The sequence below is a fragment of the Pogona vitticeps genome, chromosome 1 (assembly GCF_051106095.1).
Source record: "Pogona vitticeps strain Pit_001003342236 chromosome 1, PviZW2.1, whole genome shotgun sequence".
Classification (NCBI taxonomy): domain Eukaryota; kingdom Metazoa; phylum Chordata; class Lepidosauria; order Squamata; family Agamidae; genus Pogona; species Pogona vitticeps.
The window spans coordinates 77,266,667-77,294,164 of NC_135783.1; the positions used below are offsets into that span (position 1 = coordinate 77,266,667).

Consider the following 27,498-nt stretch of genomic DNA (forward strand, 5'->3'; position numbering starts at 1 on the left):
TTAGCTATAGAATCTTCCGAGAGAGTCAGCGCAGGAGCAGACAATACCCATTATGTGTGCATTCACAGAGGCCACGAAGAAGAAGATTTGGATGTCCCTGAAAACCCAGATAGTGTGGTTGCTGACCCTGAGCCAGACATCCTGGAGAGTGAAGTCAAGTGGGCCTTAGAAAGCTTGTCTAACAACAAGGCCAGTGGAGGTGATGGCATTCCAGTGGAACTATTTAAAATCTTAAAAGATGACCCTGTTAAGGTGCTACATTCAATATGCCAGCAAGTTTGGAAAACTCAACAGTGGCCAGGGGATTGGAAAAAATCAGTCTACATCCCAATCCCAAAGAAAGGCAGTGCCAAAGAATGCCCCAACTACTGTACAATTGCACTCATTTCACACGCTAGCAAGGTTATGCTCAAAATCCTACAAGGTAGGCTTCAGCAGTATGTGGGCCGAGAACTCCCAGAAGTACAAGCTGGATGATGAAGGGACAGATGAACTAGAGACCAAATTGCTAACATGTACCGGATTATGGAGAAAGCCAGAGGGTTCCAGAAAAACATCTACTTCTGCTTCATTGACTATGCAAAAGCCTTTGACTGTGTGGACCACAGCAAACTATGGCAAGTCCTTAAAGAAATGGGTCTGCCTGATCACCTTATTTATCTCATGAGAAACCTATATGTGGGACAGGAAGCAACAGTTAGAACTGGTCATGGAACAACTGATTGGTTCAAAATTGGGAAAGGAGTACGACAAGGCTGTATATTGCCCCCCTGCTTATTTAACGTATATGCAGAATACATCATGCGAAAGGCAGGACTGGAGGAATCCCAAACCGGAATGAAGAGTGCTGGAAGAAATATCAACAACCTCTGATATGCAGATGACACCACTCTGATGGCAGAAAGTGAGAAGGAATTAAGGAACTTTGTAATGAGGGTGAAAGAGGAGAGTGAAAAAAATGGTCTGGAGCTCAATATCAAAAAAACTAAGATCATGGCCACTGGTCCCATCACCTCCTGGCAAATAGAAGGTGAAGGTATGGAGGCTGTGACAGATTTTACTTTCTTCAGATCCATGATCACTGCAGATGCGGACAGCATCCACGAAGAGACGCCTGCTTCTTGGGAGGAAAGTGATGACAAACCCAGACAACATCTTAAAAAGCAGAGACATCACCTTGCCGACAAAGGTCTGTATAGTCAAAGCTATGGTTTTTCCAGTAGTGATGTATGGAAATGAGAGCTGGAGCATAAAGAAAGCTGACCGCTGAAGAATTGATGCTTTTGAATTGTGGTGCTGGAGGAGACTCTTGAGAGTCCCCTGGACTGCAAGGAGATCAAATCTATCCATTCTGAAGGAAATCAACCCTGAGTGCTCACTGGAAGGACAGATCCTGAAGCTGAGGCTCCAATACTTTGGCCATCTCATGAGAAGAGAAGACTCCTTGGAAAAGACCCTGATACTAGGCTGTCCCTCCGCCAATCTGTTATTGTTGAAGAATTCCACTTAATCCTTAATACCTAACAGAAAGGTAAACTGTTTTTGAGATGCATACAGATGTTAAGGATTGTACAGAGTGTGCAAGATAAGGCCAATAGATTGCCCTGCAATAATTTATTCATAAAATCAGACAAACCAACAAGGCATGCAATCAACTGGGCTTTACAACATTCTCCATTGGCATTTAAAATCAAACACATTATATTTAAACATTGGTCCATTATTCAAGATCTACCAGGTTGGGTTTACTAAAACCAGAAATATCAAGGACCTAATTATTCAAACTGTTTTATCTGGACATCAACTCGCCTAGAGTAGACGAGCTACATAGAGTGGATGAGTAGTCCAGATAGGCGGGGTATAAATTAAATTAAATTAAATTAAATTAAATTAAATTAAATTAAATTAAATTAAATTAAATTAAATTAAATAAATAAATAAATAAATAAATAAATAAATAAATAAATATAAACTCCTGGCACCTGGGTTAAGAGGTCACTTTAACTCTGGACCTTGTAAGGATTTTGGCCTCTCACTAAATGTAAAGGAGTTTATATATCCGGAAAGATTATGTGCCATCCCACTTAATAATTTCAGTATCTGGAACACCAATAATGTGATATATGTGATCACATGCCCATGCCCCAAAATATATGTAGGGATGAGCACTAGACCCATCAAAGTACGTATCCTTGAGCACTGCTCCTGCATTAGAAACAAAATGCAGGGGGCTCCTCTAATGCAACATTTGCTTACCAAAAAATCATTCTGACAAGGATCTTAGATTTTGTGTGATTTACAAACATATTAAACATCAATTTTCCCACACTGACATCCACAGAATTTTATGTCAAAAATAAGCTTTTTTTGGATACATAGATTGCACTCACTTAGCCCAGCAGGACTAAACACCAACTTAGGCCTTTCAGCATTTTTATAAACTTAGGGAATTATACGATACAATAGAGAAGAAGGTCCCTTTTAGAAATTCTGGTAGCCATCAGGGAGTCTAAATTACCTTGATTTCTGGGAATAATTTACAACAGAGAACTAACATACAGATAAGAGGATGCCAGCATGTGGAACTGAATTATATTGTAAGATATTGTTCATATTACCTAATAGTGGGGAGAGTATGACCACCAAACTGAGGTCTATTATTATTGTTTTTGAAAACCATTTTAGGTTAATGAATGTTCCTGTTTCCAGCATCTTGGAGGCTCTAGGGATATCTTCTGAAGAAGTAAAAAAAACAACCCAAAATGAGCTTGGTGGACAATTATTTAAGCTTGGAGCTCACCAACCACCCCAATTTTTATTTAACACTTCCAGACTCTAGACTTTGATTTTCTATGAGTAGAGAGACTGGACTGCACATATTTGCATTGGAAAACTTTATTATATAATTTACTTGCTTAGTATTAGACAGAACATTGTTAATATATACTGTATTGTTTGACAGTCTGATATAGTGTTGATGTTGATACTTTTGTACATCACATACTAATACTCTAGGTTTTTGTTCAGATGCAATACAGTTTCCTATGTTTGATTATCTTCTGTTCCATACTCCCTAGATTTTGATAAGCTAATGGCAAGAATCTGATTGTTTTTTATGATGTGTGTGAAATTGCAGAAGTTACTGTGGCCAACTGAGGAGGTTGCTGGTTGTGTGCCAGTCATGTGACCAGGTACATTACCAACATACAGCTGCACCTCGCTTATTAGGCATGATGGCTTCTCTGAGTCCTCCACACACATTAAAAACTAACAGAATGCTGGGCAATCAATTTAATTGTGTTTGAATATTATAATTTAATATATTTTAGGTATATTTGTGTGTATTTATTTCAAGCTACCTTGGATCAAAGAATTGGGAGAAAGATAGGCAATAAAATAAAATAAAATATTGTTGCATCTTCTTTCAAGGGCAAATGCTGATTATATTGAGGTACAAAAATACTAGGCTGGATCAAGAACTGCATTATTTGAAATCAGTGGGACTTAACTCATTGCTAACTTGCCCTAGAGATTTCAATGAGACGCAAGTACCAATAACTTACTCTTATCCACCCCACTGGGCTAGGAAGAAATAGCTTCCACTCCAGGAAAAAAAGTACCAGCAACTGAATTCCTGTCATCGCACTAGTCTTCTTGAAAAATCTAGAGAGATGGACACTACTTGATGCCATTTGAAAAGCATTCTGCTAAGGCACATTGCATCAGTAGAGCCTTTGGGACACTCACTTCAGGCTTGTCCTTGTAGTTTTTCCCCAAAAGGCCTTTATAGTTTGCCACTGTTAAGCTGTGACAGCAATTTGCCACATCTAACCGACAGATGATGACCCTCTATTTCAAGTGATTCCATCTGACAAGCTCTCTGCCTTAGTCCATTAGCCCTTCTGAAGTGTTATAGAGTCTGACACCTTCGGAAGCTATCTGCATTCAATTGATGGGAGACTATTCCCCCCCACTCTTTAAATCAAAGTTACATGGCAGCTGGGCTTGAGGAGGGTCCCAAAAAGGAAGAGGATTTCCAATACATTCATCCAAATTTGCCTGTTAGAAATTAAGAACAGCAAAACTCTGGAGGCTTTGAACTCTGCTTTGTTGCTCCCGAATGATATGAAGCACAATGCTTATTCTCACCATGAAGCAAGCTAATAAGGCAGAGTTTTAAGGGGGCAGAGAAGAGAGGAGGATGGAAATTTGTTATCTGATTTGCTAAAAGCTGTACAAAGTACTGTTTTTCAAGATGCGCATACTTTCACATTTTGAGTTAAGAGAATGTGGTACTTTATACACATACAGAGACTCTAGGGCATTTTACTTTGAAATCTGTTTAAAAGATGTTTTAAAAAATGAAAACACACATACCTGTGTTCACATTTTGGTTTCAGAGGGATTAGTTTAAAAGAATACACAGAGGAATTATATCAGAAAGATTTGGATATCCCGGACAACCCAGACAATGTAGTTGCTGACCTTGAGCCAGACATCCTGGAGAGCGAAGTCAAGTGGGCCTTAGAAAGCCTGGCTAACAACAAGGCCAGTGGAGGTGATGGCATTCCAGTTGAACTATTTAAAATCTTGAAAGATGATGCTGTTAAGGTGCTACATTCAATATGCCAGCAAGTTTGGAAAACTCAACAGTGGCCAGAGGATTGGAAAAGATCAGTCTACATCCCAATCCCAAAGAAAGGCAGTGCCAAAGAATGCTCCAACTTCCGTACAATTGCACTCATTTCACACGCTAGCAAGGTTATGCTCAAAATCCTACAAGGTAGGCTTCAGCAGTATGTGGACCGAGAACTCCCAGAAGTACAAGCTGGATTCCGAAGAGGCAGAGGAACTCGAGACCAAATTGCTAACTTGCGCTGGATTATGGAGAAAGCCAGAGAGTTCCAGAAAAATATCTACTTCTGCTTCATTGACTATGCGAAAGCCTTTGACTGTGTGGACCACAGCAAACTATGGCAAGTCCTTAAAGAAATGGGAGTGCCTGACCACTTTATCTGTCTCCTGAGAAACCTATATGTGGGACAGGAAGCAACAGTTAGAACTGGTCATGGAACAACGGATTGGTTCAAAATTGGGAAAGGAGTACGGCAAGGCTGTATATTGTCCCCCAGCTTATTTAACTTATATGCAGAATACATCATGCGGAAGGCTGGACTGGAAGAAACCCAAGCCGGAATTAAGATTGCTGGAAGAAACATCAACAACCTCCGATATGCAGATGATACCACTCTGATGGCAGAAAGTGAGGAGGAATTAAAGAACCTTGTAATGAGAGTGAAAGAGGAGAGTGCAAAAAACGGTCTGAAACTCAACATCAAAAAAACTAAGATCATGGCCACTGGTCCCATCACCTCCTGGGAAATAGAAGGGGAAGATATGGAGGCAGTGTCAAATTTTATCTTCCTGGGCTCCATGATCACTGCAGATGGAGACAGCAGCCCTGAAATTAAAAGGCGCCTTCTTCTTGGGAGGAAAGCGATGACAAATCTTGACAGCATCTTGAAAAGCAGAGACATCACCTTGCCAACAAAAGTCCGAATAGTCAAAGCTATGGTTTTTCCTGTCATGATGTATGGAAGTGAGAGCTGGACCATAAAGAAAGCAGACCGCCAAAGAATTGATGCCTTTGAGTTGTGGTGCTGGAGGAGGCTCTTGAGAGTCCCCTGGACTGCAAGGAGAACAAACCTATCAGTTCTAAAGGAAATCAACCCTGAATGCTCACTTGAGGGACAGATCCTGAAGCTGAGGCTCCAGTACTTTGGCCATCTCATGAGAAGAAAAGAGTCCTTGGAAAAAACCTTGATGTTAGGAAGGTGTGATGGCAAGAGGAGAAGGGGACGACCGAGGATGAGATGGCTGGACAGTGTCTGCGAAGCAACCAACATGAACCTGACACAACTACAGGAGGCAGTGGAAAATAGGAGGGCCTGGCGTGCTCTGGTCCATGGGGTCACGAAGAGTCGGACACGACTAAACGACTAAACACACAACACAGTTTAAAAGACAGAACCGTGCTTGGATTTGCTGAGGCAGACTAACAAGTAGGATTCTTCAATTGATTCATTTGTCGTCTGTACATTATCAGCAGGATACTTATTTCTAGTGATATGTCAGCTGGGTTGTGAACAGAGATGGGCACAAACAGAACCACAAACCGGGGGTGGGTGGGGGGTGGGACAACATGAACTGAGCTGGTTCGTGACTCGGTCATAGTTTGAGTTCAGGCCCATCAGGCACTAGTTTTCATCAGGCACTGGCCCACTAATGTAACAAGTTTTCCTGTGTGTACCTCTTTACCTTCTGTATGTACATAAATTCAATTAACAACTCAAAATCCCTATTTGCAGTACAAATCATCAAAGCCTCATTTTCTTATACAGTCTAAGGAAATGCAAAGGGGAAAAAGCAGAGTGGTAGACCCAGGTTGGATAGAACTTTACAGTTTCAGTTGTGCAAACACTGGTGGAATGTGCACTGGTACAATATAATAATAATAATAATAATAATATAATTTATTGTCATTGTAAGTATATACACAGTATACCATACAACGAAATTCACAAATATGAGAGCTTAAGTTCTGCAGATGTAAGGAATTTTTAAAAGAAAAATATGCAGAAGTATTTCTATGTAAAAACATCTTACTAGTAAGAGTATAAAACTATACAGCTGACTATAAGATGCACTATGTAAGTTAGAGATGGATCACATGTGTCCCTGAGAGGCACTGGGTGGCTGCCAAGGTCACCACAGATGCCCCCCCCATTTAATTATTCATTATTGGAGGCTACCAGGATCCGCAATCCAAGGCTCTCCCATCCCGTCCACAAACAGAAGAGGAAACTGGAGATATTCATTACCAACCCCCAGCTTTTATATAGCTGAAAATGGCCATTTCTGATGTCCTTTTCCCCTTGTGTTGTAAATTCATTTCTGCTCCAGTCCTCCACAAAATTCCCCCCCCCCCATATTATTTTTTATATGGAAAATAAAAATTTGTTTCCTAAACCGAACTCTGGTTCAGACAGAAAAATGCAATTGTACTAATTTGGTATCCGTACCCTTATCTATATTAAGTGAATAAAAAATACTGTGAGTGATTACGACCATTTGCTATATGAATGATGAGTCAGTAAATAGAATGCATCTTCAGTGCTAGTTTTTCTGGGATAAATCTATTTCATCTCTTTACTAGCATCTCTTGCAGAGCAAATAATGAGTTCTGAAAGATAAACTTACAACACAATGCCTTTTGTAGCCTCCGGATTTTGATGGCTGTACGATATGCAGAAAATCGCACATTGTTCAAATCAGCTGAAAAACGGCACATGGTAAGAATGTTAGTGTATTCAAAGTAATTGTGAATAAGTACTGTGTGATCACATACACTGAGTAGTTACATTTTAAATATACAAAATCAGGGGGAAAAGTGGGGAAGGAATTAATTACTTCAGATCAAGCCACAAATTCAAAGTCAGTTCCATATGAAACGATGGACACTGATAAACATTTTAGCAAGTTCTAATATCATAGTCAATATTGCTTGAATGCACTCACATAAATGACATTTTTCCACACTTCTATGTAGCAATATATGCAAGTAATCCTAATCATTTTTGGTACATGGCACATTTCTAATGTGACCAAGAGGAATACAGAACTGATAAACAAACCTAAATATGTACATAAAAGTTATCTTTGACACTCTTTCAGTTCGGAAGCTGCAGCTCATACATACTGTATACAACCCACTTAAACAAGATTAGGAATATGTCAAATAAATCAAGCACTTGAGAGTGTGTTTCTTTCCAACTGTGTTCCAACTGAGGGAGTGTCAATTGCCAACTGTGTTCCAACTGGATGCCAATTCTAAGTGACAGACAGTGCAACTGACCCCTTTTTATGGATTTGGCCATTTCCAAGTTTTCATAGCCACACTGGAAGCAGTCAAAAGACATTAGCTCCTGTCTACAGACACATCTTGAGAGGGTGCATTCAAGGTTTAGAGAATAAAGAAACTATGTACTCAAAAGTAATTTAAATTCCTTTTCAATTTAAATTCCTTAGCTCTTACTAAGATGGGTTTTATTGCTCATGTTCTAGCAGAAATATATTCCAACTTCAGAATGCTACCACACATTTTGAAAGTATGTTTGACCACATAGGGATACATATGTTCTTCTTTATACACTACTAAAAAAAGGAGAGATTTATTTTTAAGGAATAAATCACAATCTATCTTCCATTTCATTATGATAATTACAATGTTTTCCCACAATTAACTATTATTATAAGGCACTTTACGCTCAATACAAAATGTTTGAACAACACACTTCAAAATGTAAAAGCATTCTGAATTGCACTTTATGCTCAATATCAAGTACAGTGGTGACACGCATAACAACGATAATCTGTTCCAGAAAAATCCTCGCTATACGGATTCATCGCTATGCGGAACAAAAAAGCCCATAGAAACGCATTAAAATGTAATTAATGCGTTCCTATGGGCTTCAAACTCACTGTTCAGTGAAGATCCTCCATAGTGTGGCCATTTCCGCTGCCTGTTAAGCGAGGAATCTGTCCCAGAAAACAGCGGGCGGCCATTTTGAAACCAAGCAGGGAACCAATCATGGCAAAGCACCGCCAGCAAGCCAGCCAGCCCCAGACGACGCCCAGCCTCCTTGGCAGGGCTGTCCTGGGGCACAGACAGGCGGGCCGGAGGGTCTTCCTCTGGTAAGCGAGGGCTCGGAGGCAGCCGCCCGGGGCAGGAAGGGGCACGCTATCCACCCGCCGCTCGCCAGCCAGCCTGGGAGACACCCGGCCTCCTTGGGCGGTGAGTGGCCGGCTTGGAGGCAGGCAGCCACCTGGGGCGGGAAGAGGCGTGCCATCCACCCGCTGCTCACCAGCCAGCCAGCCAGCCCGGGAGACACCCGGCCTCCTTGGGCGGCGAGCGGCAGGCTCGGAGGCAGGCAGCCACCCTGGGCGGGAAGGGGTGCACCACCCACCGCCAACCAGCCAACCCCGGACGCCTGGTCTACTTGACGGGGCACAGACGGGGCGAGGAGGGGGTCTCTGGTGCGCTGCCCCCTGTCCAGCCACTGCTGCCCTGATCTTGGTCCCTGGCGGGCGCCTCCTCTTTTGCAGCGCCTCCCGCCGCGACTGCCCTCTGGCTCGGTGCCCCAGGGGTGCGCGCAGGGATTGGGGCCAGGCCCTTCACCCCTCCTTCCCTCCCGAGGCGCCAATCCGGACCGCCCCCGCTCCCCCCTCCCACAGTCCCCTATTTATGCAGGAGCTCGGGGGGGTAGTGCGGCGCCGATCAGCTGTTTAAAAAGCCTTGCTTGCGGCACCGATCAGCTGTTTAAAAAGCATTGCTTTGCCATGATCGGTTCCCCAAGCAGGGAACCAATCATCGCAAAGCGAAATTCCCCCATAGGGAACATCAGAAAGCGATCACAAAAGCGATCGCAAAATCTTCATCGCAAAGCGATTTCATCGTTATACAAAGCAATCGCTATGTGAGGCACCACTGTATTCAAATAACTCACTGAGATATCTGTAATCTATGGTGCACAGTGAACCTGCATATGACAATAAACATGTCTATCATCTTATCCCATGTACACGTGACCTGTTAATTTTAACACACACACCCCCAAAAAAGCCCGCTCACCTAGTGACTGGAAGAGTTCAGTCATTTTAGGATGGTCCCAGCAGGTTGTCTGAGTCTGGTGACTATGAAAGAAAAAAAAAGTCCTCATTATTATTCATAGGCAAAAAAGCAATAACTAAATATTTGGCAATAGTTACATCGAAGTGACCAACATGAATTTGACCCAACTCCTGGAGGCAGTGGAAGACAGGAGGGCCTGGTGTGCTCTGGTCCATGGGGTCATGAAGAGTTGGACACGGCTAAATGACTAACAACAACAACAACATTTATGAAAGGGGAACATTAGCATTATCATTTGAAAGGCAGCATTAACACTAACACAGGCTCCCAGGGGCAATAGAAACAGTGCTAATCATGGAAAAGAACTTTGGACTCTTGTATCTTAACCAATAGCTCAATGTGTCAAATAGCAAGCCAGGGAAAGCTGAAGTAGTGTGTGATGTGGCATGCAGATCCACTAGGTGAAGAGCATGCATGAAAACCTTGAATGACATCAAATTAGTTCTTTGGATTGTATTTCATATTTACATTTGAACACTCTTTTAAAATGTTGAGTAACAAGCACACTGCTCTATATTAGAGTTTGGGCACAACAGTAGATTGGAATCTACTGTTCTCCAAATAGTTTGCAGTAGACCATCAAGGGGTTCTGAATTTTGATGTTATATCAACAGAGAAAACAGAAGACTCTCCTTTCATTCTAAATCAAGGCTTGGGAGTCAAGGAAGCTTAGTGAAAAACTATACATTTCATTCTGAAAGGATTTCTGAGCAATAGTTCTGGTACTAAAAGCACATTTCTGGGCTGAGTATGTGCTTGAAAGTGCTGCTCCTTAATTCTATATATGCTTTCTTACACCAACGTTTTGCAACTGATTCTGACTGATGGCACCACAGTTCTCATGTCAGCTGAACCTGGACCATATTATGCAATTGTTGGCCATAGTGTAGTTTTCCTAAAGAAAGAGCTTGAATGTGCAAATACAGGTAAATTAAGTATACAGTTTGTATATACACGTTCTTTTTCTTTAAACATATATTACCTGCATCTTGGGATAAGGTTTATCTTTTCAGTGTTTGACCGGAAATGCCAACTCCCGCAAATTTAAGTTTATCAAACATGTCAAGGACAGAAACACTGGAATTCCATCTGTACTAAGTTCTACCTCAGATGCAACATGTGTTGCTTTGTCCTTTATTGCTGGTATCTGTTATATTTAGTTCATGCCCATATTCTGACTGCTATATGTGATCAGAACCCTATCTATTAATCAGTGCCATTTGGACTACTTGTGTACCAAATTTTAAATCTTCTGAGAGCCTTGGGGCAACTTTCACTCTTCTAGAATATACGTTTGAAGTGTCTTCTGTCAAGTATCTGAAGTAAAAAAAGCAAGATACTGTTGGCGCACACTAAATTTTAGTTAAGGGAACAGGCTTGCAGGAGCCTCTTCAGACTTTCACACTGAATATGCTAACATTGGTGGAGAAGGGGTGCTGGAGGTAGGATTTACTTGTGTAATCCTACCTCCCCAGCACACTTCAATCCCTACATTGTTTCAGGCTAAAATGCTGAATAAGTGTCTCTCTGTATTTCTTATCTACCCAGCTTGCCTCAGATCTGGCTTCTTTAAAGAAAAGTAATGTTACACTGAGATTTTTAATATTAAAGTAGAGTATTTGCCAATATTATTAACACTGAATTGTAATTAAAAATATCTGTATATATAGTAACCTTAACAGTTAGCAAAATACTCAAAGTACAAAATGACCTTTAATTCACTCATGCTAAAGATGAGGAAATAATTACTTTAATATATTGCTACATTTACCGTTTAAGAGCATTCAAATGTAATGAATATTACATTTTACCCCCCATTTAACCCGTCAAGATCTTGCGTATCCAGCCGTACAAATAAGATGAAATTTAGCTTGATCAGAGAACTTTCAGATCTATTGCTTTCCATTTGTCGTGTCCTATTTTCTATACATTATTGGTCCATGAGTCATTCTAGCTACATTCCAGTGCATACATTTAGATCTGATTAACATGAAAATTAATTTAATTAGATTTGTTCTGTAAAGTAAACTATGACTTAATATTATCAAACAGACCTATGTATTAGCAAATTAAGTGGTATTTAATGAAGCAGTAAACTGTATTCTCTCATTTTACTTAAACATCAACCTGCTCTAACAGGACTCTACATTTACTTAGAAAAGTTAATGGATAAAGCAAGTGGGCACAATCTATTGTGATGCTGTTGGAGTTTTTTGCAACCGCATGCTGTCTTTAGTAGATTTGGTTGGGAGACATTAGTGGGTTAGGGTGGCTGTCAATCTGTACAGCACTAACCAATAGTTCCTTCCTTGTCGTTGATTCAAAGCGAGTGCCACCTCTCTCCTTTTTCCTTCTCTGTTGTCAGTTTGCAGTCTGTAGTCTATTGAGGCCTATTTACTCAAAGGAGTCATATTTGTTCCTTTACTGTTTGATCTGATTAATCGTAAGTAATGAAACTTTTTGTTCTTTCTCTCACTAATGTCTCAGAGTTATTGAGACTGTAAGTGCCAGTTAATGACAAAGGGGGCAGTATACAGTGGTGCTTCACTTAGCGATCGCTCTGTTGAGCGATGAAATTGCTTAGCGATGGGGTTTTGGCCATCGCCAGAGCGATCGCTTAGTGATGGCCCCTATGGGGAAAAATCGCTTTGCGATGATCGCGGGGAAGCGGTCATCGCAAAACCCCCATTTTCGGCCAGCTGATTGGCAGTTCCAAAATGGCCGCTGGAAAAACAAAATGGCCGCCCGCTGTTTAGCCTCGCTTTAGAGGCACCGAAAATGGCTGCCCCTATGGAGGATCTTCGCATAAGGTCAGTTTTGAAGCCCATAGGAATGATTAAACACATTTTAATGCTTTTCTATGGGCTTTTTTATTCCGTTTAGCAATGAAATCGCTTAGTAACATTTTTCCTGGAACGAATTAACATCGCTAAGCGAGGCACCACTGTACTCTGGGGAACATGAAGCTGTTCTGCTCTGTAAGTCCCTGCACTTCTGCTGTGCAGCTACAGAAATTTAACCAATGCTCAAAACTCTTCAATAGATACTTTATAGTGTCAGCCTCAATAAGCTGAAGAACTAAAACTGAACAAGATCTTATCCAACCTACTTTATTATTAAAATATTTCCAGCCTGCCTTAAATCAGAAGATCTCAAGGAAGGATACAATGAACAAAATAACTTTTAAAATATATATACCTTTATATACAAATTTAAAACAAGTAAATCTTCAAAATAAGTCCATAGTCTGACAGACTGAAAACCAAGCCATGATGTCAATAAATCCCAAACAGTTGGATAAATAGCCATATTTAACTTGGAGTAAAAATTGGTGGAAAAAAACATCAATAGCCTTCAATGTGCAGATGATCCAGCCCTCCTCTCTGACACCCAGGAGGTCTAAAGTATCTGATCATAAAACTCAAACAATTTATTTATTTATTTATTTATTTATTTTATATTCCGCCTATCTAGTCGATAGACCACTTTAGGCGGCTTACAACATGGGATACCACAATAAAAACAACAGAATTACATAAAAGAAAACTTTCAACAATTGGGTTAAAACATTAGGAAAGAAAAGAGAAGGGGATCAGGAATTAACTAGGAGGGAAGGCCTGCCGAAACAAGAAAGTGAGACCTTTGGCCTCTTTTTTTTCCTTTCTTTTTTTAATTAGTAAAATTGGAATAAATCGAAACATCAAAATAGTATGCTCTCGAAGGCTTTCACAGCCAGGATCTGATGGTTGTTGTGGGTTGTTCAGGCTGTTTGGGCGTTTTCTGGAATTTTTTGTTCCTAACATTCCACCAGTCTCTGTGGCCAACATCTTCAGAGGACAGGAGCTAGAATTCTGTCAATCACAGTGACAGATCATCTCCCTCCCTTATCACAACAAAACACCCATAACAAAAAACACCCTGATCACAGGAAATACCCAATCTCCTGAAAAAGACAACATCAGCAGCAAAAACCCTTATCCCACAACTACAAATCCCACACACTACACAGACAGAATTCTAGCTCATGTCCCCTGAAGATGCCAGCCACAGAGACTGGAAAAACATTAGGAAGAAAAAAAAACCCTCCAGAACATGGCCAAACAGCCTGAGAAACCTACAACAACCATCAAAATAGTAATTGGTGGTGAAGAGGTTGAATGTGTGGATGAATTCATCTTTTTAGGTTCACTGGCCAATCAAAATGGTAATTGCAGCCAAGAAATAAAATATAAAATCATGCTAGGTTGCACAACAATGATGAATGTGAATGAAATATAGAAAAGTAAGGAGGTCAGCTTGATTACCAAGTGCAGATTAGTTCACACCATCGTTTTCCCCATAACTACATATGGCTGTGAAAGCTGGACGTTGAAGAAGATGGATAGAAGGAAAATTGACTCTTTTGAGCTATGGTGTTGGAGGAGGCTCTTGCACATTCAATGGACTGCAAAGATAATGAATAAAGAAGTGCTAAAGTGCATAAAACTGGACATGTCACTAGAAAGTGAAATAACAAAACTTATTTCAGCCATGTCGTGTGATCAATAGCTTTGGAGAAAAACGTTATGCTTAGAATGGTCAGTGATAAAAGATGACGAGGACAACAAAGAATGAGTTGGTTGGATGTAATCAAAGCAGACACTGGCCAAAATATAAAACGGCTGAAAGAAGCTGTACAAGATCGGAAATCATGGAGAGAGCTGGCTCATGCAATCACCAATGGATAATTTGATTAAAACTTGGTGCCAACGTGAGGACAATGTCAGTATCAACTGGGCCCCCAAAAGGAGGCCATTCCTCCAATTCAGCACTACAACTAGGAAAGTCCTGTCCTATAAGGAGCACTGCTTTTTCAAAAAGGAGATACAGTGGTGTCTCAACTTATGAACTTAATCCAAATTGGAAAGGTGTTCGTAACTCGAAATGTTTGTAAGTCGAAGCACCATTTCCCATAGGAATGAACTGAAAACCGATTAATATGTTCTAGCCAAAGGAAAAAAAAATCACCAAAAAAAAAAAAAAAAAAAGAACACAGCAAGCCTGGTCGGAAGGCGCTCTGTTGCTGAGGTTTAAGAAGAAAAAGAAATCTCCAAAAACACTAAAGCCACCTCCGTTGCTGAGGTTTAAGAAGAAGAAAAACCTCAAAAATGCACACTAAAGCCACCTCCCTTGCTGAGGTTTAAGAAGAAAAAGAAACCTCCAGAAACAAACACTAAAGCCACCTCCATTGCTCAGGCAAAAAACTCCAAAAATAAACAGCCACCAACAACACAGCACAGAAACATACCTGCCCCAGCGAAAACCCACAGAACAGTTTTTAAAAGGAGAAAACAGCAGCTTACCTCCCTGCAGACACACACACATGCTCACTCTGAAGCAGAAGAAGGCTCTCTCAAGCCCTTGACATGACAACACACCCTCTAACTGATGAAAGTGAAAGAGCTACAGTACAAAGAAGCAACCTCTTCGCCCCTTACAGTAGTGCCTCGCTTAACAATGTTAATTCGTTCCAACAAATTGCTGTAGAGCAAAATTGTCGTCAAGTGAAATAAAAAACCCATTGAAACGCATTGAAAATGGGCGAAATACCTGCTCGTCCAGCGAAGATCCTCCATACGGCGGCCATTTTCTGGTGCCTGTAATGCGAGGAATCCGTCCCTAACACAGCGGGGAGCCATTTTCTACAGCCAGCGGCCATTTTGAAATCAGCTGTTTGCTGATCAGCTGTTTGCTGATCGTTGTAAAGCAAAAAAATTGTTCCCGAAGCAGGGAACCGATCAACGTTAAGCGAAATTCCCCCATCTAAACATCATTTAACTTCAATGTTAAGCGGATTTGTCATCAAGCGGGGTAATCATCCAGCGGGCCACAACTGTACAGTTAGAAATTTGAATTTCCTGCCTTTCCCCCCTGCCTGTTTCTCTTTGCAAGTGGAAGCTCCGTTCGTAAGTGGAAGCAAAATATTGTGACAGGAGCTGTTCGTAAGTCAAAATGTTCGTAAGTAGGGACATTCGTAAGTCGAGGCACCACTATACAGCAGGAAGCTGCTCAAAAGACCCTAAAGTTTGGGCAAGTATATTTAAAAAGGACCAAGCTACTGTGATCATGTTACCTCTGTCCAAGAATGGTCACACCTGATGAGCCCACTGAAGTTGGCCAAAAGTACTCTAAGCCACAAAATCTACCTTGGCCACCAGTGACAGAGATGGATCCAATACCTCTCTTAAATCTATAGAGGTTCTTCCTCATCAGGATTAACCAACTTACTGATCCGGACACAGTCCATGACTGTACTGAGTTCCTGCTGGGTGCTGTTGATGTACTAGTGGTGCCCAACTTCAGAACACTTGATGACCTTGCCCAATGTAAGCTAGCTCTCTCTCTCTCTCTCTCTCTCTGTGTGTGTTGGACAGCAAATGGAATAAAGGAGAACTCTTTGGCATCCTGCCACTGAACTGAACAGATATTTTCTTTTGATACACATTCTGTAACTGGCCCTGCAGGAAGTAGCAATGTGTCTATAACACTACTACTCCCACCTCAATTGTCCACTCTAATAAAAATCCACAGTTGATGATATCAAAAGCTGTGAAGAGATCTAACAGGAACAGCAGGAGAGCATTATTCTTGTCTTCCTCTCAAAGCAAGTCATCTATCTCAAGTGACCAGGGCTACTTTGGTTCCAACACTTAGTTTGAAATCAAATTGAAACAGAGCAACATAATCCATTTTCTCTTAAGAAGGCAAGAAGCTGTCTAAATACCACACTCTCAAGCACAGGGATATTTGCAGTTCTTTTCACAACTCTAAATCCAGAGATACCCTCTTTAGCAGACTGTTTCACCAATCTGACAAGTCAATGTACAAGACAATCCAACACCTCTGAAAGCAGATTGAATTAGTGGTGTCTGCTTGGGCTTTACACATACCTACATGGCAGGTGCCTGCAGATAAACAACACAGAAAAAAAATTATCCAGTCCTGTCCTTTCTGGATACAGGGAGGCATCATCTGGTATATATGTTCTGGTGACATCTGGTGATGTTTCTTATGCAGATGTTTTTAATTCTGTACTTTGGTTGGTTGTTACATAGTCATACAGCCAAAGAGGGCTGTTACTCAGGGGTAAAGTAATTTAGGATTTTACTACCACAAAGTTAATATACATTTTTATTTTCGAAGTTTCATAAATGGAGTGAGATGTCTAATTATGCCACATATAATTTTCAATAAAAGGCAAATTTATAGTGTTTATAATGTGTTGAAAGAGTTACTAAAATCAGTAAGTTAATATGGAATAACTGAGTGTTCTTTCATCAAGGACACAGCTCAAAATAAAAAGAAATACCGTACAAATTCTGTTCTATGCCAGGTTGTCTTCAGAAACCCAGAGAAGAGCATAATTATTCATTTACAGTACAAATAAAAAGTTACTTGCACTTTTATGTTTCAGAATAGAAAGCATATTTACAGTATATTACACTGAGTTGCAAATATAAAGATTGTCATCAACTACAGCTGAATCACTTTTATTACATAATAATTCTTGAAAATAGTTGACTCAGAATGTGCTTTCTCTAACATGGTCCCACTGAAGTAAACCAAGGAATGCATTAAAATGAATCACTTTATGAAATCCTGATGCACTGAACCTTTCAGGTCACTTTTCTAAATTGAATCTTAAATAATCCTTTTCTTATAAATACATTTTAAAAATCTTATAAGGCAACCAAACATACTACAGTAGCTCAAGTGGTAGATCAAAATGGGCCAAGATACTATTCAAAAAATTATATCATATCAGACTATCTTCTACAGATACATTTTATTGCGTACCAAGGTATCAGCTTCAACTAATGACTTCAGTTTAATGCAAAACATGAAACTGCATTTAAGATTACTTCCTTCCATTGCCTTCATGTTGTCAAAGCCCAAACCACTGTCTTGCGAATGTTTTCCTTCTATGCAAAAATAAATGTTGGACACTGAAATAATGAATAAATAAGATCACTCATCTTCACTGTGCTACATGAATACAAATAATTGTGGTAGTAAAACAGAGCTTTTATCCTTTAGGACTCATTCGAATATCTCAAAATTTGCCAATCCCCTCCTCCCCTCCCCTGGTTCATTCTCACAGTTCCATTTCACAAGTACTAGCGGGAAATGAAGCAGCACAGTGAAGTTCTTTCTCATAGAAGATGAGTGATAATTCTTTGACACATAAACTCATAAACATATTTTTGTTGAAAAGATAAACTGAAATAGTAGAGCAAATATTTTGGGTTGCAGAGCTACAGTATCATTGAATCCCATGAACCAAATCCCAAACTATTTTAAAAGGTGAAAGCTCATAAACAGCAGGTTTTTATGAGGCAGCTGCTATGAACGGTACATCTGTATGAGTGATGAGGGTGACAGTTGTGAACTTTAGGTGGTATTGAGAAAAAAGCCTGATGCTACCAATTGTCTTTAACTGGAATGCAACTAAATGAGACTGGTATCAAAAGTCCCAATCTATCCTCAGAAAACATGTTCTAGTACCCATCCAGGGCAAAATTATCCACATCCTCCAAAACTATCTGGAATGGCTTTGATTTCTAAAATAAGTGTTTTATCCATCGCATGCCACTAGCTTTGTCTTCCAAACCAGCTTTTACTTAGACCCTCATTTCAATTTACTGCCCAAATAAGATCAAGTGTAGACCGTCAATACAATAAATGACAATATGCATTATGAGTAATACACTGGATTTCCTTTTCACACCTACCACGTGCCCTGTCTCACACTAAATAAATTCTGTCTTAAACACTACCTCATTATTAAAACTATAAAAACAAACCTTGTTAGTTAGGGTCAGTTCACGCACAGACTCTGGCAACAAATATAGACATTGACATTAAAAATACAGCTTTACGAAACTCTCTCAGTGGCAAAGAAAGGAGCTGCTAATGCTTTGGGTAGGGGTACCGCTACCCTCCACAACCCATTGTCCTGCTGTGGTTACCAATGCCTTTCAATATTCTTCCAACACTATTCATTTATCTCCACTCTTCCTGGGTTTTCTGTTTTCCCTTTAGCAGCCCAGGCCCAACATTAAGTACTGTATTTAGTAAACCATTCTGATAGCAAAATGTATAGTACAAAGTAAATGCATTTTATAAAACAACAACAATATGGTGTGCTACATTAGTAGAAGGCGAACAAGGTAAAGATAAAATTCTTCTCCATCACAAACTCTTAGAAGTACTGTGATTGGATCCATTTTAGCTGTTGGCTGCAGAAAGGACATGTTCATGGAGTAAAGTTAGGGGTGAGAAGCTGGGAAAGGGAACAGCCAAGGGAGAAGGGAGAAGCAACTATCCATAAGTCAATCATTTCTCAGAATATTTTTATTTTATTTTATTTTATTTTTTAGTTTTCAGATCATGTGTCCACAAAATACCTAGACTGAACCTCATGGAAGCCACTCATAACATATTATCTCCAGTAAGGAAACATTATTTTTAAAAAGGCATGCAAAAGAGGGACTTAGTGTTATTAATGTGGAGTAAAGTGTCAGAAGGTAAGAAGGTGGAGGTTTGAGGAAGGATTCTGAGGAAGTCAGAATTTATAGATAGTTCTATGGAAGCAGGATATAGAAAATTAAGCATTAAGGAGAAAGAAAATGAGACTGACTGTTCAGGAGCCTCTCAGATTTGAAGTCAAGTTCATAAAAATTGAATGTGTCGAAAAAGGAAGGCCTGGAAAAAGCAGTCACACGGAACTGCATTTTTATTATCTGGATTGAAACAAAGCATATGTTATTGGCTTGTCTGCCTCATGATGCTTGAGTTGATTTGTTTTATTCCTGTATTATCACCGTTATTGTTGGTCCGACTGTTATATTTTGTTAACCATCCAGAATAGCTTTTTGTACTACTTGTGTGATATAAAAGTCAAATAAATAATCCGAAAAGAGCTATTGTGGTCAACAGGCTATTAGATTAGAACTGAAGATTTGCATGTTCAAGTTCCCTCCTCAGCTATGAAGCTCACTGAGGACTTTGGCTCAATAATTACTTCCCAGCCAACCTGCTAGCCAGGGTTGCAATGAGAATGAAATCAACAGTAAGGAAATCTCTTTAAAAACTGGGAGAAATGACTAGATTATAGTGCAGCAATTAATTACAGTGGTGCCTCGACTTACGAACGTCCCGACCTACGACCATTTTGAGTTACGACCAGCTCCGGCTGCAAAATTTTGCTTTGACTTGTGGCCAGAGCTTCCACTTACGAACACAAAAAGGCAAGGGGAAAAGGCGGGGAATTCAAATTAAGTCATGGCACCACTGTACATTGAGATTACCCCCTTGATCTGAAAGGAGCAGCCGCTGCAGCCCCAGGAAAAGGATGCAGCGGCTGGGGGAGGAGGCGGCGAGGGCATCCCTCGATGCTCCTCGCTGCCCTCTACTGGTCTCACGGGCAGCTGGTAGATGCTGTGTGGGTCTGTGTAAGAAATCCCCCCCCCCGTCTCCAACCTTTTGTCCCCGGTTCAGACAGGATTTGTGGGATGGACGGAAGGGAGGGAGGGAGGAAGGAAGGAAGGGGGGGTCTTGTTGGAGGGAAAACCAGCACGATCTCCCACCCCTGCTCGATTTCCAGATCCTCTTCATCCAATGGGAGTGAGGGAGGGAGGGAGGGAGGGAGGGATGGAGATGTCAGAAGTGAAGCTCCATCCCAAGGCAAGTCACCTGGATCAGCTTCTCCCTCTCACCCCACCCGCCTGAGGGTGGGGTGAGAGGGGGAAGCAGGGCCACTACCACCACATGTCTGGTGGTGGCAGTGGCCCTGCTCATCCTTCCAGTTGCACCTGGAGTGCCACTCACTTCCTGTTTGGCTGGTCACATGGCAGCCGTGCAGGAAGATTCACCCTTCCTCCCTCTGCCTGGAGTGGCCAGCCGAGTGGGAAGAGAACAGTGCTCTGGGTGTGATTGGAAGGATGGGCAGGGACGTGACCACCTCCGGACACATAAGTGGACAGTGCAGCCCCGAGGGGTGGACCCTCGTTAATTCCAGCCATGCAGGGATATTTGTATTCGTATACAAATACTCCCATCTCTAATTGCTGTGCATTCTCAAATAAGGGGTAGAATTAAAAGGCTTGATGGAAAATCACATAGTTTTTTACACTCTCCAAACTCAGATACAGGGATTCAAAATGTAAAGTATCTGAAATCTCCACAAAGGAGTTCATGATCTGCGAAAGTTTATAAAGGTCAATTCATTGAATGAGAAAATTATATGCTCAACATAAATGTACTTTAGAACTTGAGAACACCGAGATATGCCATCAATTCTTCCTTAACATTGGTCTTTAATTCATGTATCATGTATTTCACAGCCACTAAAAACTGTATTCAATGTAACATCAGGTTAGAGAAACCAATTTTTTCCCTGGGTTTTTCCTATTTATCTAAACTTTTTATTTCTATTACAAATAGCAGTCAGTCAGTGAATTGTTTGTGGCTCCATGCACATAGTGTTTCAATCGCTCCTCAGTCTGAACTCCACGGTCCTTTTCTCATCAAAAGCTTTCCAACTTTCCTTAAAAGCATTCAAATTTGACAGATGAAAAACTAACCTCCCTTTACTCAGCTGTTATGTCCTTACATTGCCCACTGATGTCTATTGCAATAAATGAAGCACTCAGATGCCAGAAGTATAAAAATGATTACTGTGAAACAACTCTCAGAGAACTTAAGCACATGAAGTCTCAGAAGTCCTTCATTATGGTCTTCATGTTATATAGTTTGCATACCATATCACAGACATATTATTTATCATTGCAAAAGAACATATTTCACACTCACTTTTTTCTGGGGAAAAAAGTTTTTAGAAAAAAAAACAGGAAAAAAACTGTTCCCCCCCCAATTTTTCCAGTTTTCTTTCCAGGCCTTCCCATCTTTAAACACAAGGGATAAATTAAAAGAGAGCTAGACTGGGAGAAATCATGTAACAGGAGATTGCAACAATAGGCATTCTGGTTGTTGTGGGTTTTTCAGGCTCTTTGGCCATGTTCTGAACTTTGTTCTTGAGAGGACTGGAGTAGGAACTCTGTTTTTGCTCTGGTTGCCTTGAAAATACCACTGGGTTCACATATTAACTGAACTCCATGCCATCTTTTCTGTCCTCTGCACAAACAAATCCAAAGTGTGCTACGTAACCCCGATGATGGACCCAGAATACATTATGTAAACTTGGTCTGCACAAGTCTGAATTATATAACTTTAGTTGCCAACAATTCCATTCTCCAAAGCATCCTAATTTAATCAGCAAGGACTCAAATTGCAGGCACGTGGGAAGAAAGAGAAGACTTGCATGCAGGACAAAAACAGAGTACCCAAATGGGCAGAACTTATTCAAGGAGCTGGAAGCCCTGCCTAGCCCCATCTCATTTTCTGAACCATCACAAGGAAGGCGTTTTTTTCTGAAAGTTCAGAATGCACCAGATTCGGAGCCTGCATGGGAAACCAATAAATGTGTTGAGTGCACAATCACACAGTAAAAATGAACAGACAAAATACAACTGTAGATACTGTCAAAGTTGATGGGAAACAGCGCCAAAATTCACCGCATTACTCAAAAGTAACAATAATATAATTGTACTCTTAAGGAACTGCAACCCAATGGTCTTCAAATAATAGTTCATATGACCCAATCTGGCTTCTTTTTAAGTGCACCTATTGCAACATCCATTGTCTGCCCGTGCCCATATGAAAGTTTCAACATTTAACTTTATTTCATTGCTTATAAGGGACATGTGTGTTCTGCTTAATTAATGAGACGTAACAAACCAACTACTAGTAATTTTGTAATTTTAAATAATGAATAGAAACCATGAACTGCCCTCATGCACATAACAATAATTGCTACCATTATTATCAACTTTATTATCATCCCAATTGCTCTTTTTATTATATTTCTAAAACCGCATTTTATCCAAAGGTATTTCCCATGGCATTTTGTGATATCAAAGCAACATACTCATTTCTAGCTTTCCTTCCCACCACCCCTTACCCCATGTTTTGTTTTATATCTATCATAATAGTATCTGCTTGCTGCTTATGACCAGATTTTGGAAAGTTACATTCTAGAGGAACTTGTTGCATAAACTGTTGCTTCTCAGCTATGGTTGCTGTTATTGTTTTGTTGCTCCATTTACACAGGCAATTAATTATGTTGTGCATTATTAAGGTATTACAATCTCATTACCAACAGGCCAGAAAAATATAGGGAAATGTTTTCTGGTTCATCAAAGTTCACATTGGCAACACAGTATGCATAATATTGCTTTCTCTCTCTCTCTCTCCAAATCCATCATAACTTCATCACAACACATGCTTCTTTCACTGGTTGTTTTCATAAGGAAAAACACACTTCACACCCTAAACACCAAGCGACTTAAAGAGGAAGAGGTAGCAATGTGCTACAATCCACAAGGGCTACAAGTAGAAGTCTAAAAACTTGTTTCATGGACCATGACACTTCTCTTGCTCCTGTTAACATTTTAAGACAATGTTTCTCCTAAACAGTGTCTTTCGTAAGATGGGAAGGGCTGGGCAATTTCAGTATATTTTGTGTATTAGTATGTTTGTGTCTTTATATATAAAATCCTTGTGTATGCACTAAAGAGGTTGGCATGGACATTATTTGTTACTGTTATAATTTGGCATTCAAGAATTAATTGTAACCCTATGCACACAGATAGGACTGAGAATCAATAAAATCAAGGGTGCTTTCTTCTAAGTAGACATGTATATTGTCAAGCAATAAGGAAACAAAAAGAGTCTGTATCCTCCCCATGTCTGTTCCTTCCCTCAGTTACAATCAAATGTGGAGAGAATAGAAGAATCTCCATGCAAGACTGTATGTTTCTGCCAGATTTACGTAACTAGTGTCTTGTATGATGGTTTTATTTACTCATTTATATATGAAATGTATAGATTAAAATCATTGTTTTCTTTTTTGGTAGTAGATGAAAGCCTTTCAATTTGTCAGGAATTTCAGTTATATTGTGCTATACTAACTTGTGTTATATTGTGCTATTTTATAATTTCCTACTGACAGGTTACTCCTGCCTGGTGGTCTGTTTTTGATCTTAATTGTGTATTAACTTGCAAGAGAACGATATTAAAAGGCATGTCTGAAGCTACTTAAATCACGGTTCCTTGAAGTGGGAGCAGACACCAAATAATGGAGGAATGATAGGGAAATTGATACCCTTTCCCTGCCATACATGATGATGATGATTAGTTTTATTATTAGTTGTATTATTATTAGTTTTATTAGTTTTATTTATGCACCGCATTTCTCACAACAAGGGACGCAAAGCGGCTCACAACATTCACATTAACACAATTTAAAAACAAAACAAGTTAAATATTAAAAGATAAATTAAACAATATATGATTTAAAATACAATTAAAAGATTAAAACACGACAACATAAAAAATAACATTGTCTACTAAAATGGGGTTCAGGGATTAAGTTATAATTGTTAAAAGCCTGCCTGACGTTTAGGTTTCCAATTAGGGTTTCCTTCAAGTGGAAACAGCAGCTAAAGAGAGTTGGTCTTTTAATAGCACCTGGGCAGAGTTTAAACTTCTCCTGATGCAGTGAAATTCGAAATGAAATATACTGCATAACTCTTACTTAAAATACCTCCTAGACAACCTTAAACAAGAATCTTATTGTTTTAGGAAGATGCAAAATCAAGACTGCACAGTCCACCCCTTAGGGCAGACTCACTTATCATCCAGCTCACTTTTTACTTAGATCACCACTAAGCCGCATTCTAATGATCTGGAAAAGTCAGTGAGACAACTCAGTGATAAATGAAACTGCATATCTTTCCTAGAACATTCAGTGGACCTACCCACTGCTCGTGCTCTCAAAGATGGGCTTAGCTTTGCCTAAGATGCTGAGGAAAGGGAGAGACGAAGGGGACTGTGTTCTGTTCATAAAAGGTGGATCATTGCCCAACCCCTTACAGTTAGCACAGTTTGCATAGATCAGCAGGAGGGGCTGTCCAGATGTTTTAGATAATCCATCCATCCGTCCGTCCATCCGTCCATCCTTTACCATTGTCTGAGGTACATTTTACAGCATCTGCTAGTCTTATCTCTGTAATGGCATTGACATACCAGTTTTATAACTTTGATTTCTCAAATGTGTTCAAACTGCTGTGGCTGTTTAATTTTCAGAAACACCCAAGGTGAGTGTGGTAGGAGGGTGAAGCAAAAAGCAGTGCAGAATGCAGCACGGGATATCTACTCTTCCATACTACACTGTATGGCGCTGGCACCAGACCAGCTTTCATCTTACAACCCAGATATTTAAATTGAGGCAGTCAGTGCTGGGTCTTTTGCCCTTCTGAATACCAATACCGAATATGGCCATGGCCAATTTTCAGCCAACCTCTCCTTAGCAAAGAACAAAATATTATCATTGTACCTTTATGGTTACTTTGTTGAATTGCACTATGGAAACAGAATAATCCATTTGATTAACCATACTGTCAATGGCATCATCATTTCTCCTCTGTCTTTCAGACAGGCTGTGTAAAACAGTATATAGATATAGTACAAAAACCAAACTTTCACAGAGCAGGAGAGGAAAATAAAAAACTCTTCTAGAGATTCTGCTCTACATGTAGCACTTCTCTGCTTGGCAAATATTAGCAACTAGCAGAACACAAAATGATGGTACTTTCACCCCTGAAGTGGCTCTGCATGGAGACAGAGAATGAATAAAGAGCAAAGTAGCAACCAGGTGTGGACTAGGAAAAAGGTACTGACTAAGCATTTCTCAAAAACAACATCACTTACTAAACTCTCCTCTAAACTTCCAATGTGCTTTGTAAAATAAGCAAAAAGAACCAAACTTTTCCAATCTGAAATTGATTTGTTAAAGTATAGAGTATAGGAGGAAATGCTGTCAGCCAACAATGCAAAGGTTTCAATATTTCTACTGTGTCTGAGAGGACAAGAAAAGAAAATCAAGTAGATAGATAAACATAAACTGGATGTTGAAGTTTCTCTGTGTTCTCTGAAAAAAGCTCACTGCAGATGAGGAAAGCAAGAGGCGATTACTCATACTTTTTAAGAGTTTATCTTTAAAAGACATTAACGTACTATCAGAGTCTACTAATTTGTTATCTCAGATCATGGCAATCTGTAACTTATAATGTTCCCTTCCATATGAAGAGAGCATATAGCTCCCCAAGTTCTTCTCTGGATCTAATTTGAAGCCATGCCAGAGAAAGTCTTATCCCCCGCTCTGTAGATACAGTCGTAACAATTCCTTTCCTTTAATTACTCTCCTCCTTCATTCTCTGTGAAAGAAGGAGGTCTTTTTGACACCCATAATGCTACCACACCCTATCCTGAGCACTGGGACCGAGCACCATCTCTCTTCTAACAATACCATCCAAATCTGCACTGGCTACCTAGGACAGCACTCCACCTCCTGACCTGTCAGCATAGAAAAAGCATGTGGAGGGAGTTCATGAGGGTGTGATCACAATGAGGGCTTTGCATGGAGAAACTGAACAGGGCCCGTGGTTTGCACTAGAGAGAGATGAGTGTGGCTTCCTCATTGTGTCTGGACTGCAATTCACATGGTTTTTGATTGCATACATCAGTATATTATTAGTGAACTGAAACCACACATATCTCTTCTCAGCCTTATGCAGTCTCTACATTTTATATATATAATCTTATATATATATAATCTACCCCTAATACCCCTTGCTTCTAACATTTCTAAGTAAAAGAAATAGTTTTCTCAGTCATCATTACCATTATTCTCACATCTTCTGTTTCCCTGCTACCACAGAACCAAACTCACAAAGAGTAGGTGTAGATTTCTGCCTGTCAATCTGCTTTTCAGATCAAAGATCCTCTGCACAAAGCAAACTGCCTAATTCTGTGAAGAACTTAACACATGACCTCGGCTATCTATCCTTACAAGGAGTTACTGACTGTACAAGCTGTGAGCTATGATACTGCTCCCATGAAAAGTGCTCCCAAGAAGCTGCACTTGAAATCATATGAGCACCAAGTCAACCATTATTTCCCACTTTTGCCTACATCCATAGGAGCCACTTCACACTTTAAAACTCTTGAACTGGAATTCTCATCCTCCTGGAATTAAAAGAGTGAGGAACTAAGACCTAATTTAATTATGTGCACGTTCTACTATATACTAGTACCTCCATAAACATTTTTTATAGTATGACACATGGAATGTTGTACCTGATAACATGGTAGCATAACACAGCCCCCTTCAAAAGATTAGGTTGATGAGTCAGAAACTATGCACAGAATTTGTAAACAGGAAAATGACTTTTGCTTGGGCAAATGACTTTAACTTCATTAACATTAGTCACTTTTTAAAAGCACATAGAAATGAAGAATTAAGGCATTAGGATTATCTGTAGCACAACCCACTCACTAAGTCTTCTAATGTACACTTACAAAATTTCGAAGGCATTGGCCTCTCAATGCTCCTGAGAACTACAGCTTATTTCATAGTTTATATTCTACCTTTGCATACCAAACATTCACTTTTTTTTCTTACTTGATATTTTGTGTGTGTTTGAAAACAACTGCTAAAATTCTGTTCTGCAATTACGCTGGTAGAACAGAAACAGTGCAATGCACAGCCTCTAAATACCACTAATCAACAACTCAGGGCTTAAGGA

At 40.0% G+C, this 27,498-nt stretch overlaps 1 protein-coding gene across 9 annotated transcripts in view; it reads right to left on the reverse strand.

Moving 5' to 3' along the window:
- Positions 1-27,498, reverse strand: part of UTRN (utrophin) — a 431,410-nt gene that overhangs the window by 68,204 nt on the left and 335,708 nt on the right. For all 9 annotated transcript variants that reach the window (XM_078383278.1, XM_072995753.2, XM_078383279.1 and 6 more), the window contains 2 exons: positions 9,692-9,753; positions 7,261-7,335 (listed from right to left, as the gene is read on the reverse strand). In XM_078383278.1, coding sequence (XP_078239404.1) covers positions 7,261-7,335; positions 9,692-9,753 — 137 coding nt within the window. The remainder of the gene's footprint in view (positions 1-7,260; positions 7,336-9,691; positions 9,754-27,498) is intronic.